General features: G+C 47.9%; 1 protein-coding gene across 9 annotated transcripts in view; it reads left to right on the top strand.

Moving 5' to 3' along the window:
* The window catches only part of OBSCN (obscurin, cytoskeletal calmodulin and titin-interacting RhoGEF), a 745,212-nt gene extending 740,624 nt beyond the window's left edge, over nt 1-4,588 (top strand). For all 9 annotated transcript variants that reach the window (XM_029588301.1, XM_029588307.1, XM_029588308.1 and 6 more), the window contains 2 exons: nt 2,657-2,806; nt 2,967-4,588. In XM_029588301.1, the coding sequence (XP_029444161.1) occupies nt 2,657-2,806; nt 2,967-3,129 (313 nt within the window). In that variant the 3' untranslated portion in view covers nt 3,130-4,588. The remainder of the gene's footprint in view (nt 1-2,656; nt 2,807-2,966) is intronic.
* Nucleotides 4,589-17,929: the final 13,341 nt, after the last annotated feature.

Genomic DNA, 17,929 nt, shown 5'->3' with positions numbered 1-17,929 from the left:
CCTGTACACCTTGCTTGGAATTTCCAGTGACCAGTGACCCCTCTGCTTATCCCCTGAGTCAGGACCGGCCCCAGTAGACGCCATGCAGGTTGACCACTTCAAGCTATCTGCAGAGGAGAAGCAAAGTCATCACAGACTCAATCTGCATCTATATTCTGTAGCCTCTAAGCATTTCACAAGTCACTGCCTGAATAAACTGGGAAACACCCTAGGTCATCCCTGCACCTCTCCACAACTGCTAGTACCAGTACGTCTCTCTCTTGGGGACATTATTGTAGATGCTCTTGCCTTCTTGGATACCAGCGCTGGCAGAAGCTTCATCAATAAGGCTTTGGTCCATCACTAACTGACAGGCCGCTCTCAGTTTCATCGATATAAAGAGAACCTTTGCCTGGGCATGTCTTGAAAGCCACTGTACCCCTCACTATGCAAAAGGGATTCAGCCTGAAGATCAAATCAGTCTTTGTTTTGTCTTAAGCAGTTAATGCAGTCATCTTGGGCCTACCGTGGTTTATGCCAGATCAGCCACACATTGATTGGGCCATGTTACAGAGCGCCAAGTGGAGCCCTAGCTGTCATGAGCAATACCTTACCAAAATTTCACCTGTGGTGCCCTTGACTTGGACAATTACTTCAGAGCTTCCAGCTCTGCCACTCGGATTCTGAGTTCTCGCCTGGACCCGACCATGATTACTTGCCCTATGGACCTGATATTCTGCATGGACTTGACCACCCCATTTGCCATCTGCCCTGACCTTGGCCTGTCTCTGACTTCTTCAGTCTGCTGCTGTTGCGTTCATGCCTACTCTCCGCCCTCGCTCCACCCTCTCTACCTGTGTGGCGACTCCCTCCGGTTCTGAGAAATGGCTGTTGCCACGGCGTCCTCTTGCCACATCTCTCCGGAGTCTCCGGGCTGGCCTGACGCTACAGATCCGCCATGTTCCTGATGATGTAAGAGTGCGCGCACGCTCCAGACTTTGAACCAGCAAGGGCGCGAACCTCGGGAGCGTCCCTCCATAGTGACGTCATCCATGTTCACTTTAAAAGGTCTTTGTTTGCTAACCTCAAACGAGATAGCAAGGATTTGAATCTTATTTCTTGTTTTCGATTCACCCAGCTACTCTGCTTTATGTACTTACCAGGAGTACCCGCTCCACGGGAGCTCCGCTCTCTCTTCTTGATTTTAGATTGCCAAGACGGGATCCGGTACGCGCTCTTTGAGAGCCTACATCCTTGAATACTCAGAAGACTCCTTATTGCCTGGAAGCGATCGCAGATGTGAACACAGTGAGTACTATTGTATATAGGAATCGGTACTCGCTCCACGAGGGCCTACATTCCTATAGCTCTGAAGACTCCCTTTTGTCCAAGACGTTATTGCAGGTACGGAGATCGAGAATTATGTTGGCAAGATTGCAGATAGGAACCAGTACTCACTCCATGAGGGCCTATGTTCCTAGAATCCTTTACAGACTCTCTTCTACTTTAGAAGCCATTTCATATACAGCTATTGTGAGTTCTGATTACAGACTGTTTTTAGGAATCAGTGTTCACCTACGGCTCCTGTTCCTGAATGTACTGAAGACTCTCTGGCATAGTGACCAATTCTAACATCTACTATTGTGAGTGTACCATCTTATCCAGTATACCCTGTCTACTCACTACTTCTAGTCTCTCTCTACAGCTCAGCAACCCAGAGATTAATTCCATTATCAGAAGGACTTCAGCCCTACTGGACACATCGACTCACTACTGCCACGACTGGTGGTTCAACTTCCAGTCTAATAAAGATCTATCTGTGTGGTGTCTATACTCCAGCCTAGTCGGTGGTTCCTCTCAGGATCCCCTCCTGGGGGCGCTGTCATCTGCCATCAGCCCAGGGATTCACCAATTCCACTACGAGCGGTAATCCACCAACCGCCACTCTGTAGGAGCCAACCTGCTACAGACCATTAGCTCCGCCTACAGAGTATTATAATTGCTAGCTCCTCCCCTTGGAGGAGCAGCATTGAACAGCTGCCTGCCCTGATCCTGGCATGCCCTTGGACTCTTGCTTACCACAGACCACCTTAGGGATCCACGTAAGCCCTAAGCCCTAAGGCCTCCAGAACCCAAGGGCTCAACTTGCGGGGAAGGCAGCTGGTATAGGTAAAGCTCTAGCGTGTCCCACTACAGAACGCATTTGCCAGCCGTCCGCATAGGCCTCATGATGCTATGCCAACTATGCCATAGCAACAAGAGCTGACACCTATGCCACCCATCACAGACATCATGTGAAGAATTTTTTTTGGCTTTTTTAAAAAATAGCACTGAAAAGTGCTGTTTGGGGAGGGGGGGAATGCCGAGGCAGCGAGACAACTTAATAGTTGAAAAAACTTTAAAAGAATAAATTTTACTAAAGATATCAATTAAGAAGAAAAAAATGAAAGATAGGGTACACATCCATATTGATGCTCGAATGATAAAAGCTGAAGGGGCTCACGAGGCAATGCTTATGCAGAAATTCCTGCACAGGCTCAGTAACGCAAAAGTTCTGTGAGCTTAGCGAGAAGGGTCCATTTCATGCCGTCAGATGATGCTACCTACATGTCATGGTTAATTCAGTCCAGCTTGGATTTCGCATAAAGTTAACATTGTATTATCTCCTTTTTCTTAGGTTGAGTGCAGACTATCCCTTCAGTTCCGACGTAGCTTATGAGTTGGAGAAGGGCATACGGAAGGGGACAATTAAGTTCACCAGGTGCTATGCTGGTCTCTCTGGCGGAGCAGTGTCTTTCCTGCAGAGCACTTTGTGGGCAAATCCATGGTAAGAAATCCTTCATGATTCACAACTGATATTTCTAGAAAAACAAATGGAGAACTTGAGAAGGACCCATGGTTCAAAGGTGACATCGACAAGCAGGATTTCACATTTGCTAGCAGTTATTGTAGAAAACGTTTCTTGAAAAAAAAATTTTTTTTTGTAGGGGAAGACCCTCTGCCTCAGAATGCCTTCAGTTTCCGTGGCTCCAGGAAGCTGGTCTGGCCACACTGCCACAAGCCACAGTGTGTTTCCCTAGCATGAAGCTCAGGAGTTTCCTGAAGGAGCGGAAGAGGCAAGCGCCTCACTCCGAACACAGCATGATCTGAGGAAGCGGATGTGTCAGGCGCTGTGTATATGGATCTTGGGTACCTCGCTGTAGTTTTCTTTCCAGTTTTCAAACATCCTGTAGGAAATTTTGTGTTATACAAAACAACATGGCTGGGGGGGATGGGAAATGATGCAGTGAGTTATTGGCTCAGATTGCTGGACTAACAGACACATCCCCTGCTTTTAATTTGTTCACATCAGTACTGCACAGGGATACATCCACCAGACCGTAAGGGCAATTTATTTTCCCCATCTTCTTTTCAATTGGAAAAGAGGAGGTTTTTAAACTGTATAAAGGCACTGCAAAGATGAAACTCCTAGGTGCCTTGCAAAGAGGAACACCCTTATGCAGAATTTGGGAAAACCTATTCTAATAACCATTGTGTTCTTTTGTAAAATATTATAGATATGCATAAAACTGGAGGCATATAAGTAGCAGAAATAAACAGCTCTTCATACTAGGGCGTGCATCCCAAAACATGAAACAGGTGATCGATGAGCAGTTTTGATGGGTTATTTTGGAAGTGGATTTACTATCCAGAAATCACATATTCTGCCCCCCCCCTCCCCACACACTTTTATCTTCAACAATCTCTTTAATGAGAATAGCAGGATCACTTGACCAAATCCAAAACTACATGTCTCTTTTCTCAGTAAACAAATTAGTTGTCAAAGAACAGGTCTTGAAAACCTCATTAAATATAAAGCATGAATTTCCCAGGAATGGATCTGGAAAATCAGTGAATACTGGCTCCCTTAACACACATTCTTTTGGTATAAGGACATTATTTGAGACAAATTTTGGTCAACCGCTCTCTTGCCCCATAATAGCACACAGTAAAACTCTAATGCCATAAACAGCATCTTCCTTTGTAAAAAAAAAAAACTGTCGAGCTTTGTGCAATTCCATTCAGTCCACTGCAAAAAGAAAATTAATCCTAGGTGATTTGTAGTTTGGAACCATGTAAATATAGTAAAGAATCCGTCACTATCAGTTTGTAGCCTTCACTGTGCAGGAGATAAAGAGAGAAAATCACTGAGGGCAAAGGTATTTGGCTCTTGTTTAGGTCTGACAAGCATGCTAATCATATTCTGATATCTCATTTGTTTGGGAAAAGCCTCATATTCCCATGATACATTGTGCTAATATCCTTGTGTAAAACGCTAAGAAAATTCTTAAGTCAGGCACAATTGGGAAAAATCACTGGGGTGCAGTAATTAGTACAGGAGAATTTGAAATCTTGGAAAATGGATTAGCATAATTATCTGCTGAGAAAGGCAGATAGCAAAGCAGAAGCAGGCATGATGATAGCACAGAAGCCTTGGTGCTGCTGCTGGTGACAGGAATGACTGCTTTTGCCTGCTCTGAAACAATACAAACCACCAGCAATCATTTCATCCCTTTTGTCTACAGTTCCAGTGTTTGTTCAGCCACCCCTCACCCCCCCCCCCCCCCCCCACCTCAAAAAAACCCCCAAAAAGGCTCAGTCAGACAGTCTGGTTGATTTATGCATGGACTTAAATTGGTGTAAGCTGGCCCCAATTGCATTACTGGATCAGTTACCCCACAAATAATGCTCAATGTGATTTGATAAAACTAATCCAAAATAAAAGCAGCAAAATAGGAGAAAACAGCAGGTTAACAGGAATCCAGCTCCATAGCAAACATTATCAGAGGGAGGCACTATAAAAATAAAATCCTACTTGCAGGTCCGCCCCTTTACACAGTGAAGGCAACATTATCGACTCGGGTTTTGTTTGGAAATTTGTTTTGATTTTACATATGTTAACCTAATATAATTGATTTTGTTTGATGAATATTTTACCAATTTTGCATATTCTACTGCATGGTATTGTTGATTCTCAAACAGCGTTCCTCGTGTCCATGAGTTGAGAGCTTGGGTGTGATTCATCGTTCAGCACCAAGAATGCACATTTCTGCACCATGGAACGGCTGCGTAACCACAGCATCTCACTGGAGAGGGAAGGAAAGGGCGGTGGAAAACAAAATCTCTGGTGGGGCCGGAGGGAGGGGAGGGTTGTAACAGGTTCTTTTACAAGCCCCCAGAAAGGAGTGCACCACCCGAACAAGTGATAAGTGAAGAGCACACACTAGTTCTTGATTGTACACTAAAGGTAATAAGGAGCTTAGTCTGCTTCAGTAGGCAGTTTAGCTGAGTCTGCTTATACAAAGGTCGATCACTTATTTGGTGATCAGAGGGATTTTTGTCCATAAAACCTGAATGGCAGCAAAACCCTGGCTAAATCTGCTTGAACTCTGGGAAAAACATTGAGGCTTTTCTGTTCCCTAGTGTTTGAGTGGGTGGGGATGCAGGGGTGCATGGTTTAGCAGTGAAGAGGATGATCATCTATGTTTGTTCTTCATTTTTATAATTTTATGGCTGTTATTTTATTATAAACTGCATGAGGGAAAAGTCCTCTTTGAATAAAAGCCCTGTGAGGACCTGGAGTTTACATCTGCAGCAGACACAGGACACTCCTAAACGTTCCAAGCACTACTTCAGACTAGCCAAAGTCAGCCAAGTATGAAATGTTCTGCTTAGAGATGCACAACACTAACACCTAGTGCTGTCTATTAAAGCTACTCTGAAATCTGGGGCTCTGTTCTCGCTATAAAGAAGCAATCCTTCCCTTTCTTGGGGGTTGCTGCAGACTCCAGCTAATCGGGTCAGGCTGTACTGTGTTATCACCTCGGCTCCTCAGTGCTAGTACTTTAGACAGCAGGCAGCTGCCTGGCTCCTGCCACAAATCCCTGACCTAATTCTCTATTGAAAAGGGATGTGTAAAGATAAAGCAGAGCTATACTTCTAGGGGAATCCTGTCTACGTTTGTATTGGGTGGCTTGAAATGCCGCTTAAGAGGTTCTTATTTAAAAAAAACCATCTTGCAGCAAGCACAGAGTCTTCCCTTTAGCAAACCTTTGTAAGGTGAGCAAAATGTTATGCAGAGGAGTATATTTCTTCAGAACACAAGTGCATAGCCCTGTGGGACTCAAACATCTATATTACAACATGAGAAAAGAAATACCACATTACATGCATCACAAAATATTCCGTACTTTGAAATGCTTCTAGTTGGCAAAATTCCTGAGCCATCAGGGTACTGAATTACTTCTTCTAAGGTGACCAAACTGCCTGTTGGTTGACAGCAATGGATGACCCTGAGTGTTCACTTCTTTCATTCGCATTGGTATGTTAGTATTAGTAATCTATTTTTCATATAAGAAAACACAGGACTACAAGTACCATAAGGCACTGAGATACAAGGTACAAACCCGCACTCAACGCCCCTGTTTCGCTCCTCCCCCAAGTAAACGTCTTTTGTATTTTCGCCTCCATGAGAAGGAAACTCATTGAACTGCTTTGAATTGTAGTTTGATTTATTACGGTTGCCATGTTTCAGCCTGCCGATGTTTCTCTCTGTAAGTTTGACCTGCATGCGTATTGAATGTCTACAGTCTTGATTTTGTTACCTCTGCTAAATAAGAAAATAATAAAATATTTTGACATAGTAACTTAACTGTGTTTACATTTTGTTTTTCAAATGTGCTTGTCTCCTCCCCTCTTTCCAAGTTCAGTTAACACAGCGGCAAAAGCCAACAGAAAGTGGGAATTTCCTAACTACCAGTTCCTGACCTGTGGATGGCCACAGTAGTCAGGACCTACGGGCACTATTGCTGAGGGCATGAAAGTGGCCACTTCAAAGCAGAAATTGCATTACAGCATTTCCTGGTCTGCCTCCTCCTTTTAAAGTGAAAGTCCAAGCCATGATTGAGACACTGCTGCTGGGACGATGAGCATGCACACACTCACTGCGTCCCTGTGCTGCCAGACCTAGGAGTGGAAGAGCAAAATTTAACAAATTTAAATTTGAGGTTTCTATTGTGCTTGCTATGGCTAGTCAGCCACTCCAAAGTGAACCCCAATAAAAATTAACAGTTATGTATCTTATTTGTTTAGGATTTTTTAATGAAATGCTATAACAGTCTGTTTATATCTAGATTAACACTATTTCTCCCAGGAGAAGCAGGATGGTAGTCCTCATATATGGGTGACATCATCAGATGGAGCCCTGTCACGGAACACTTTTGTCAAAGTTTCTAGAACTTTGACTGGCACACTGAGCATGCCACTAACCCTGTAGCCACCAGGGGTCCCCCCTTCAGACTTGTTGAACCTACCTGGTTCAACAAGTCTGTCAAAATATTTTATTATTTTCTTATTTAGCAGAGGTAACAAAATCAAGACTGTAGACATTCAATACGCATGCAGGTCAAACTTACAGTCTCTTTTTTTTTCTGTGCAGCAGTTGTCTCGCAGTTTAGGAGCTCTGTGAGAAATTTCTCACAACTTTCCTCACGGAAATATTTAAAGTTTATCTTCTTTAAAACCCTTCACTGGGGTCCCCCATCGTGCTCCATTCCCTCCAACGCTCGGTAAGTGTTTTTTTCCGGTACTTGCGGCTGGTTCCCGACAGCTTACCGCTTTAGTGCCCGACAGTCACTGACCGCGTGCCTGCCAATTTTTAACATGGCGACCAGGTTTAGAAAATGCCCCGAGTGTCCAAGGACCATGTCCATAATGGACCCGCATGAAATCTGTGTTTTGTGCTTAGGCCCCTTGCATGACATTCATCGATGCCCTAGTTGCACACAAATGACCCCCAAAGGCCGTCGTGCTCACCTGGACAAAATGGAGCAGTTGTTTGCTTCAAAACACACTGCTCCATCGACGGAAGTTCAAGCACCACCGACTGAGGAGGGTCCATCGACCTTGGAGACGATTCACCAGGAGCATCGTGGACAGGGTGACCGTCCGTCACAGACTCCATCGAGGACATCAGCGTCATCATCCTCAGTGCTGGGGAAAGACCGGACCGAGCACTGAGGGAAACATAGACACTGTCACCGACGGGGGGGTCCCCGAACGGTGCCGGCACAGATACTGCAGTGGCATCGACTTCCATCGAGCCGCCTGTGAAGAGGGCCCGGGGAGTGGAGCCCCCATCCTCCTCTGGATCGGTGCCGGGCACCGGGCCTTCATGGAAGCTCTGGAGATGCCTAGCCTGCCTCATATCCCGATTGCCGTGCCACCCATGCCAGTTTCCCGGGAGGAATTGGACTGCATGGGCCAAGAGGCAGTGCTGAAAGCCTTACGAGGCTGCCAATCGCCACCGGCACCAGCCCCCATACCGGCCCCAGAACCGGCTCCTCGATGATTGCACCACTCCTCAAGCACCTCGATACCCTCATCGGTGCCTTATCGACTCTTCTGCCACCGGACACGCTGGCATTGAGTCGTCCATCGAGGCCTCCACAGGTCCCGATTCTAGTTCCAGGTTCCTCAGAGGAAGAAGGATCAATTCCTGGCCACATCCCTCCACGGGAACCGTTGATGCCAGAGCCCATGCTAGGGCCATCAGCGCTACCAGTACCCAAGCGCACCTCATCTGCCACGATGCCCTCGATACCAGCACCAATTCCATTGATGCCAATGCCGCATCCATCAATGCCTTCCTGCCCTCTCGGCTTTGGCATGCTTCCTCCATTGGGAGCTCCACCGGGAGAAGAGGAAAGTCCCTATAATCCATGGGACGATGCATCCTCAAGATGCATCGTCCCATGGATTCTCCGCCACCTTCCCCTCCTTCCACTTCCCCCACCCCTCCCCTCATCTCATCCCAATTTCCCCCTAATTAATTTTTTATGTTATCTCCTCTTAATGTACATTTTGTATATAATTGCTAATCCTGTTTATAGTTTTTAGTGTTAAATTCCCCATTATATCTCCCTTCCTCAATTATTCTTATGTTAACTCGTTATAACTGTTCGATGTAAAGCGCTACCCCAGGCGTCAGTTTGCGTTACACTGTGAACCGATGTGATATCATTGATGAATATCGGTATATAAAAATTTTAAATAAATAAATAAATAAATAAATAAAATGATTCATCACAGATGTCCAAGGACTTGCTCTCAGAGCCTTCTGCCAGAGGAAAGGCGAAGATCTCCTCCAGAAGATCTCTCCTTTGCCAGTTATGTCAAAGAGATGTCTGAGATTATCCATTTTCACTGGTTACAGAGGAAGATGCTAGCCATAAGATGTTGGAGGTCTTACAATTTGTAGATGCTCCCAAAGAAATAATGGCAATACCGGTGCATGAAGTTCTTTTGGCCTTTTGCACCATCTGTGGGAACATCCATGTACGGTACCCCCAGTCAATAGAAAGACAGATGCTACCTACCTGGTTCAACAAGCTCCAGGTTTTCAAAAAAGTCAGCTGCCCACCACTCTGTAGTTGTGGAATCAGCTCAGAAAAAGGCTAAATGATTGCGTCCACATTTCTCTGCTCCTCCCAGTAAGGAACAGAAGGCATTGGATGCATTGGGACGAAGAGTTTTCCAATGGTCCATGTTGATATCACAAATTGCAGCATATCAATTATACATGACCCAATATTCCAGAAATCTCTGGAAACAAGTCCAGGAATTTGCAGAGACATTGCCTCAACAACAACAGGAAACTTTGTCCTCCATCCTACAAAAAGGAATGGAAGCAGGCAAACATGAAGTCAGAGCTGGCTAAGATTCTTCTGAAACAGCATCCAGAGTCTCGGCAGTGGACATTAGTGCTAGACGCTGGGCCTGGCTTAAGGCCTCAGACCTATGCCCGGAAGTGCAGGACAAACTGGCAGATCTACCCTGTACCAGAGATAACCTGTTCGGGGATAAGATCCAGGACACAGTGGCCCAGTTAAAAGACCATCATGAGACCCTGCACCAGTTGTCAACTGTCTCCCCAGATCTTCCCTCCGTAGCCCGCAGGGTCACGCGTAAAGAACCCAAGAAACAATTCTACAAGCCACGCAAATATAACCCTCCTGCATCCCGTGCACGACTGGCTCGAGCACCTCAGAGGGACATGCGTGCCAAGTGAGAACATCTAGACCACAGCCAACTCCACAAGCTGGCCCTATGTCTGGATTTTGACTCTTTTCCAGAGAGCAGCAGCCATATTCCAGTGGGGGGCCGCCTGTGATACTTTGCAACAAATTGGCATCCAATCACCACGGACCAGTGGGTATTGCCATCGTAACCCACAGTTACCGTCTAAATATTTCAAAAACACCCCTGGACTTCCCAACCAATCCATCCTGGAGTTGGGACGACCACACAGGAAAACTCGAGTCAGAGCTCTCAACCCTTCTGTTGGTCAGAGCCGTGGAACCGGTTCCACTGAATCAGCAGGGGAAAGGGTTCTACTCCAGATATTTCCTAATTCCAAAAAAAGGCCGGCAGCCTCCGGCCTATTCTGGACCTCCATGCCTTGAATACATTTCTTCACAAGGAACGGTTCAGAATGGTATCCCTGGGCACCATGCTTCCTCTACTTCAACAAGGGGATTGGCTCTGCTCTCTGGACCTTCAAGATGCATACATCCATATTGCGATCTCCCCTCCTCATCACAAATATCTGCGATTTATGGTGGGTCACAGTCACTATCAATACAAGGTACTACCATTCATCCTAGCCTCAGCGCCTTGGAGTCTTTACGAAGTGCTGGCAGTCGTGGCTGCGCAGTTACACAGCAGAGGTGTAAGCAAATGTTGCTTACCTGATGTAACAGGTGTTCTCACAGGACAGCAGGATGTTAGACCTCACAAATGGGTGACATCGAGGATGGAGCCCAACCACGGAAAACTTCTGTCAAAGTTTCAGGAACTTTGACTGGCCCCTACTGGGCATGCCCAGCACGGCACTAACCCTGCAGCCAGCAGGGGTCTCCCTTCAGTCTTGTTTTTATAGCTACAGGCAGTGCCGAAAAATAAAAGAAACGAACCCAACACCGCGGGGTGGCGGGCGGGTTTGGTGAGGACTAACATCCTGCTGTCCTGTGAGAACACCTGTTACATCAGGTAAGCAACATTTGCTTTCTCATAGGACAAGCAGGATGGTTGTCCTCACAAATGGGTGAGTACCGAACTGAGGATGTCCTGACTTGCACCAAATGCACCCAACGGCGTGCAACATGCACAACAACTGGGGCGGAATTTGGTACAGGGCATCCGCACCCTACCGGGAAGGTGGAAGGGTGTTGGTACATCAGGTTGGAAAAAGGTTACGCAAGACAGATTGGCCGAAGATGGAATCCAGTCTTCCAGCTTTATCCAAACAATAGTGGGCTGCAAAAGTATGGAGGGAACTCCATGTTACAGCTCTGCAGATGTCAGGAAGCGGCACCGATCGAAGGTGTGCTACTGAAGTCGCCATGGCCCTCACAGAGTGTGCCTTGACACGGTCTTGAAAAGGAATGCCAGCTTGCTGATAGCAAAAAGAAATGCAGTCCGCCAACCAAGAGGAGAGAGCCTGCTTACCCACAGGTTGTCCTAACTTGTTGGGATGGAAAGAGACAAATAATTGAGTGCTCTTCCTGTGAGCAACTGTACGGTCTAGATAAAAAGCTAGAGCTCGTTTACAGTCTAGGGTATGCAGAGTCTGTTCCCCGGAGTTGGAGTGGGGCCTGGGAAAAAAGATAGGTAGTATGATGGATTGATTAATATGAAACTCCGAAACTACCTTAGGTAAGAATTTAGGGTGAGTGTGGAGTACCGCCCGGTCCTGCAGGAGTTTAGTGTAAGGCGGATAGGTAACTAGGGCCTGTAATTCACTAATCCTGCGAGCTGAAGTGATAGCCAAAAGGAATAACATTTTCCATGTGAGATATTTTAATTCACAGGAGTGCAGAGGTTCGAAAGGTGGTTTCATAAGGCGACCAAGAACCAGATTAAGGTCCCAAGATGGGGCCGGCGGACGTAAAGGTGGCTTTAAATGGAGCAAGCCTTTAAGAAAGCGTGTTACAAGGGGTTGTACTGAAATAGGAACACTCCCAATACCTTTATGGAAGGCGGCTACCGCACTGACATGCATTCTAATGGAAGAGGTCTTGAGACCGGATTCTGATAGATGCCACAAATAGTCCAAGAACTTAGAGATTGGACAGGAAAGGGGATCAAGGGACTGAGAAGTGCACCATGATGTGTACCTTTTCCATTTGTATGAGTAAGATTTTCTTGTAGAGGGCTTTCGTGAAGCTATCAGGACACGAGAAACTGAGTCTGAAAGGTTAAAAGGCTGAAGGACTAACCTTTCAACATCCATGCTGTCAGGGACAAGGCTTGGAGGTTGGGATGAAGGAGGCATCCGTCATTTTGAGTGAGCAGATGCGAGTCCTGTCCCAGAGGAATGTGCCTGCGGATGGAGAGATCCTGGAGTATGGGAAACCACACTTGGCGTGGCCAGTGCGGTGCTATCAGGATCATGGTTCCCCTGTCCTGGTGGAGCTTCACGAGGGTCCTCGACAGCAGAGGAAGAGAAGGGAATGCATAGAGCAGACCGGTCGTCCACTTGAGGGAGAATGCATCCCTCGGCCGAGAGTGCTGGCTCCGAATGAGAGAGCAATAATTGTCCACTTTGTGGTTCTGAGGGGACGCAAAGAGGTCTATGTGGGGATAACCCCACTTGTGGAATAGAGAGGTCGCTACTACAGGATAGAGTGACCACTCGTGTGGTTGGAAGACACGGCTCAGCTGGTCTGCCAATACATTGTCTACTCCCGGCAGGTAGGTGGCCCTGAGGTACATGGCGTGGGAGAGGGCTTCTGCCCAAATTTGCACAGCTTCCTGACACAGAAGAAAGGAGCCTGTGCCTCCCTGCTTGTTTATGTACCACATGGCCACCTGGTTGTCTGTCTGGATTAAGATTGAATGGTGTGATAGGCAAGCTTGAAAGGTCCTGAGAGCATAGCGGATTGCTCGGAGCTCCAGGAAATTTATTTGGTGTTTGGTTTCCTCTAGTGACCAGAACCCTTGAGTTTGTAAATAGTTGACATGGGCTCCCCAACCGATGTTGGAAGCATCGGTAGTGAGGATGACCTGAGGATCTGGTGGGAGAAAAGGCAAACCCTGTAGGAGGTTGAATGGATTCGTCCACCAGGCAAGAGACAGACGAAGTGCGTTGGAGATGCGTATTATAGAGGACAGAGGCTGAAGAGCTTGAGTCCACTGAAGTGTCAGAGTCCACTGTGTGACTCTCATGGCTAAGCGGGCCGTGGGAGTCACATAAACTGAGGAGGCCATGTGTCCCAGAAGAACGAGGAAGTGGCGAGCTGTAGCTGTGTGTTGGGACTGCAGCTGGCGAGCTAGGGACACTAGGGCTTGGACTCGTTGATGAGGAAGGAAGGCTTTTGCCTGTAAGGTGTCCAAGTCTGCCCCAATGAAGGATAAGGTTTGAGATGGGACTAAGTAGGATTTCTCGTAATTTACCAGAAATCCTAGAGAAAGCAAAGTTTGAATTGTTAGGGTCAGGGAGGACCGAGCCAGTTGCTGGGTTGGGGCCCTGATCAACCAATCGTCTAAGTAGGGGTAGACGTGGACTCCTTCTTTCCTTAGAAACGCTGCAACCACTACGAGGCACTTGGTGAACACTCGTGGTGCGGATGCTAGGCCGAAAGGTAACACACGATATTGGTAGTGATTTCGGCCTACTAGAAAACGCAGGTATTTGCGATGAAATTGTGTTATCGCAATGTGGGTATATGCGTCTTTGAGGTCTAGAGAGCATAACCAGTCTCCTCTTTGCAGCAGAGGGAGTAGCGAGCCCAGGGTTACCATCTTGAACTTCTCCTTGTGAAGGTATTTGTTGAGGACCCTCAGGTCTAGGATGGGACGAAGTCCCCCTGACTTTTTTGGGATCAGGAAGTACCTGGAATAGAACCCTAGGCCTCGTTGCAAGGGAGGAACGGGTTCTATAGCATTTGACTGTAGGAGAAGAGAAGCTTCCTGTTCTAAAAGAAGAGAATGATCGGTAAGACTCCACGCCTGCAAGGGTGGGGAGTCTGGAGGGAGAGACAGGAAGTTGAGATGGTAACCCTGTGCGATGATCGCTGTCACCCACTGATCTGTGGTGATCCGATGCCACTGTTCTAGAAAGTGGCATAGCCGACCTCCTACTGGTATGGCTGGAAGAGGGGTCTGGCATGTGCTCTCTAAGTGGAAGTCAAAAACCCGCTGCAGGGCCAGGAGGTGGAGCTGCTGCAGGCTTTTGTTTACGAGCCTGGCGAGGCTGAGTCTTATGGTAGGACCCGCGCAGGCCGAGGCTTGGTAGATGGGGGATAATACTTTCGTGGCCTAAAGAAAGACTTTTTGGAGTCCTTCCTAGACGGTTGTTTGGAAGGCAAGTCAGGAGGAATAGATGAGAGCTGTTTTAATGTCTCATGATGATCCTTCAATTCAGCAACAAGTTGCTGAATTTGCTCACCAAACAGATTATCCCCTAAGCAGGGTAAATCCGAAAGCCTGTCCTGAACTTCTGGGCGAAGGTCAGATGATTTGAGGCAAGCCCAACGTCTAGCAGAAATGGCTGTAGCAGAAATTCTAGTAGAAGCATCGAAGATGTCATGGGCGGTTCGGATTTCATGCTTTCCAGCTTCAAACCCTTTATTTAAAAGGGACTGAATCTGGGGCTGGAACTGCTCTGGCAAGGCGTCAGCATATTCTTGCATTTGCTTTAAAATGACTCTGTTATATTGAGTCATATAAAGTTGGTAAGAAGCTATTCTGGAAATCAGCATAGCTCCATGGTAAACCTTCCTACCTATACTATCTAGGAATTTATTGTCCTTAGTAGGAGGTATGGAAGAGTGTGGTTTTAGTCGTTTAGCTTTTTTCTGAGCTGATTCGACGACCACAGAATGATGATCTAACTGAGGTTTTTGAAAACCTGGTGCTGATTGTACAAGATATGTAGAATCAGCTTTTTTATTGACTGGGGACACAGAGCCAGGAGATTCCCAATTCTTTTTAAGAAGGTCTAGAAAAACCTGATGAATGGGAATAGAGGTGATGACTTTCGGGGCATCCAAAAATTGGAGCAATTCCATCATTTGGTGCCTATCATCCTGTTCAGATTGAAGTTGGAAAGGAACCAACTCTGACATTTCCTTCACAAAGTTTATGAAAGAGAGGTCCTCAGGGGGAGAACGCTTTCTGCTCTCCGCAGGAGAGGGTGGTGAAGGCAAATCATCGGTGTCAGTAGATGTATCATCAGCCCAAGTATCATAGGGATCTGGTTGATGACCTGGAGGCCCTCTAGGGGGCTGAACTCCTGAGGGCCCAGGTTGAGGCTCTGAAATATTGGCTGGAGTCACCGGGGGCATCGAGAAAATCCTCGATGGAATCGGTGTCGATATCGGTGCCGGTGTAGGCATCGAGGGAACCGGTGCCAGTCTCAATGGAATCGGTGCCGGCATCGGAAACCTCGGTGGAGCAGAGGTGCGTATCGCCCCCGAAGATAGTATTGGTGGCGAGGGACGACCTGACCTTGGTGGAACAATTCCCGAAGGGGGAATTCGATACGGTGTTTCTCCACCTGATGAAAAACCTGTCGGTGACAGCGGTCTTGCCGGTGTCGGTGACGCAGGTATCACCGGTGGAAGGGCTGTGATGAGCGCCTCCATCCGGTGCAACAGCGGTGCCAGTGTCGCTGCAATCGGCTCGGTAGCCGGTTCCGCTCTCGGTGCCGGAGTCGATGCCGGAGGAGGCTGGAACCGTTGCATCGCCTTATCGATGGCCTCCTGGACCAGCCGGTCCAGTTCTGCCCGGAGACCAGGGGTAACAAGACCCGGCTCGACGGGAGAGGGAGGCTGAGGCTGAGCCGGAGGGACCACCGTCACCGGTGGGATCGCGGCTCCCAAAGCCGGAAGGGGTGAGGGTTGCCTCGGTGCCTGCGAAACAGAAGTGGACGGTGCCAACTCTGATCGAGGCTTTTTCTGCGGAGGCTCGGTCGGTACAGAGGTCGATGACGTCAATTCCTTGACGGGCCGAGACTTATGACGTCGATGGCGATGTTTCTCCTTCCTATCTCCTCAATGATCAGGGGAAAGGACAGGAGTCGATGGCCGAGAAGTCGTCGATGGCGGACGGTCACTGGAGGGCTGTCGATGGTAGTAAGACTTCGACGGTGCCGGTTTCGATGACGTCGATGCAATCGATGGCGTTGGGGTGCGAACATGGAAGAGGAGCCCCATCTTCTCCATTCTGGCTTTGCGACCTTTAGGTGTCATTAGGGCACATTTGGTGCAAGTCAGAACATCATGCTCACTACCTAGACACAAAACACAGACTCTATGAGGGTCTGTGATTGACATAGTTCGGGTACAGTCTGGACACCGACGGAACCCCGACGCCATGGCGGAAGGCCAAAAATTTAGCCGCGGGACTGTCGACTGCCAGCGGGCCTCAAGGGCCAAAGTCGACGGAAGTCTATGAAACAATGGCAAAAACTTACCGGAGTTCCGCGGACGAAAAAATTTACCGAAGGGAGACCCCTGAGGGGCAAATTTTCTTCAGAATAACGAATTCTAAATTCGTTATTCTGCGGAAAATTCGTTATGTGCGGAAAAAAGAAGATTGAAGGGAGACCCCTGCTGGCTGCAGGGTTAGTGCCGTGCTGGGCATGCCCAGTAGGGGCCAGTCAAAGTTCCTGAAACTTTGACAGAAGTTTTCCGTGGTTGGGCTCCATCCTCGATGTCACCCATTTGTGAGGACAACCATCCTGCTTGTCTTGTGAGAATATGTTTTTCCATACTAGACAACTGGCTCATAAAAAGCCAGTCAAAACAAGGAGCCCTCGACTCTCTCGGTCTCACCATAAGGCTTCTAAACTTATTGGGATTTCTAATCAATTACCCCAAATCCCAGTTGACACTGTCTCATCTTCTCTCCTTTATAGGGGCAGACCTAGACACGACACTTTTCAGAGCATTCTTACCCAACGACCGTGCGATTACACTGTCCAACCTTGCCAGTTTTATCCACCATCGGAAAAGAGCCTCAGCTGGCCAGCTACTCAGGTTGCTCAGCCACATGGCATCAACAGTCCATGTCACCCCTATGGCACGCCTGGCCATGAGAGTGACCCAATGGACTCTAAAATCCCAGTGGCGACAAGCTACTCTACCGCTGTCGTCCCTGGTACACATAACCAGCCAGCTTTGTCTGTCCCATGCCAGGTGGACACACAAAGCCAACTTACAAGTGGGTCTTCCTTTCCAGCAACCGGCTCCTCAGGTGACTTTAATTACAGACGCCTCCAACCTAGATTGGGGAGCCCACGTCCAAGGCCTTCAAACTCAAAGGACTTGGACAACAGCCGAAGCGACCCATCAAATCAACTTTCTGGAGCTTCGAGCGATGCGGTACGCCCTTTATACATTTCAGGACTGCCTCTCCAACAAGGTTGTCCTGATTCAGACAACCAAGTTGCAATGTGGTACCTGAACAAACAGGGGGCACGGGCACTTATCTGATCTGCCAGGAGGTGGCGCAGATTTGGGCCTGGGCCCTGTCGCATTCCATTCTTCTGCAAGCCACTTATCTAGCGGGCACTCAGAATGCACTGGCAGACTGCCTCAGCCGACGTTTCCAGCCCCTCGAATGGTCTCTGGATCCCTCGGTTGCGAGCAGAATCTTCCACCGGTGGGGTATTCCGACCATCGACCTCTTTGTGCTCTAGAATAGATCAAATGTTAGCAGAGATTCCTATGTCTTTATGGGCAATGGGAGGGAGTTCCGATTACGGGTTTAGCGTAACTGCAACCCACGCCATCGAAAGGGTGTCTCCAGTGAACAGTGTCCAGCCAGAACCACAAAGTGGAACGCTTCTGCTCTCTGCACAGGGACCGGCAAGCACCAGCCAGGGATGCCTTCGCCCATCCCTGGA

Source organism: Rhinatrema bivittatum, chromosome 2 (genome assembly GCF_901001135.1).
Source record: "Rhinatrema bivittatum chromosome 2, aRhiBiv1.1, whole genome shotgun sequence".
Classification (NCBI taxonomy): Eukaryota; Metazoa; Chordata; class Amphibia; order Gymnophiona; family Rhinatrematidae; genus Rhinatrema; species Rhinatrema bivittatum.
The sequence above is the reverse complement of the archived record's forward strand: the minus strand, read 5'-3'. Positions and strand labels throughout refer to the sequence as shown.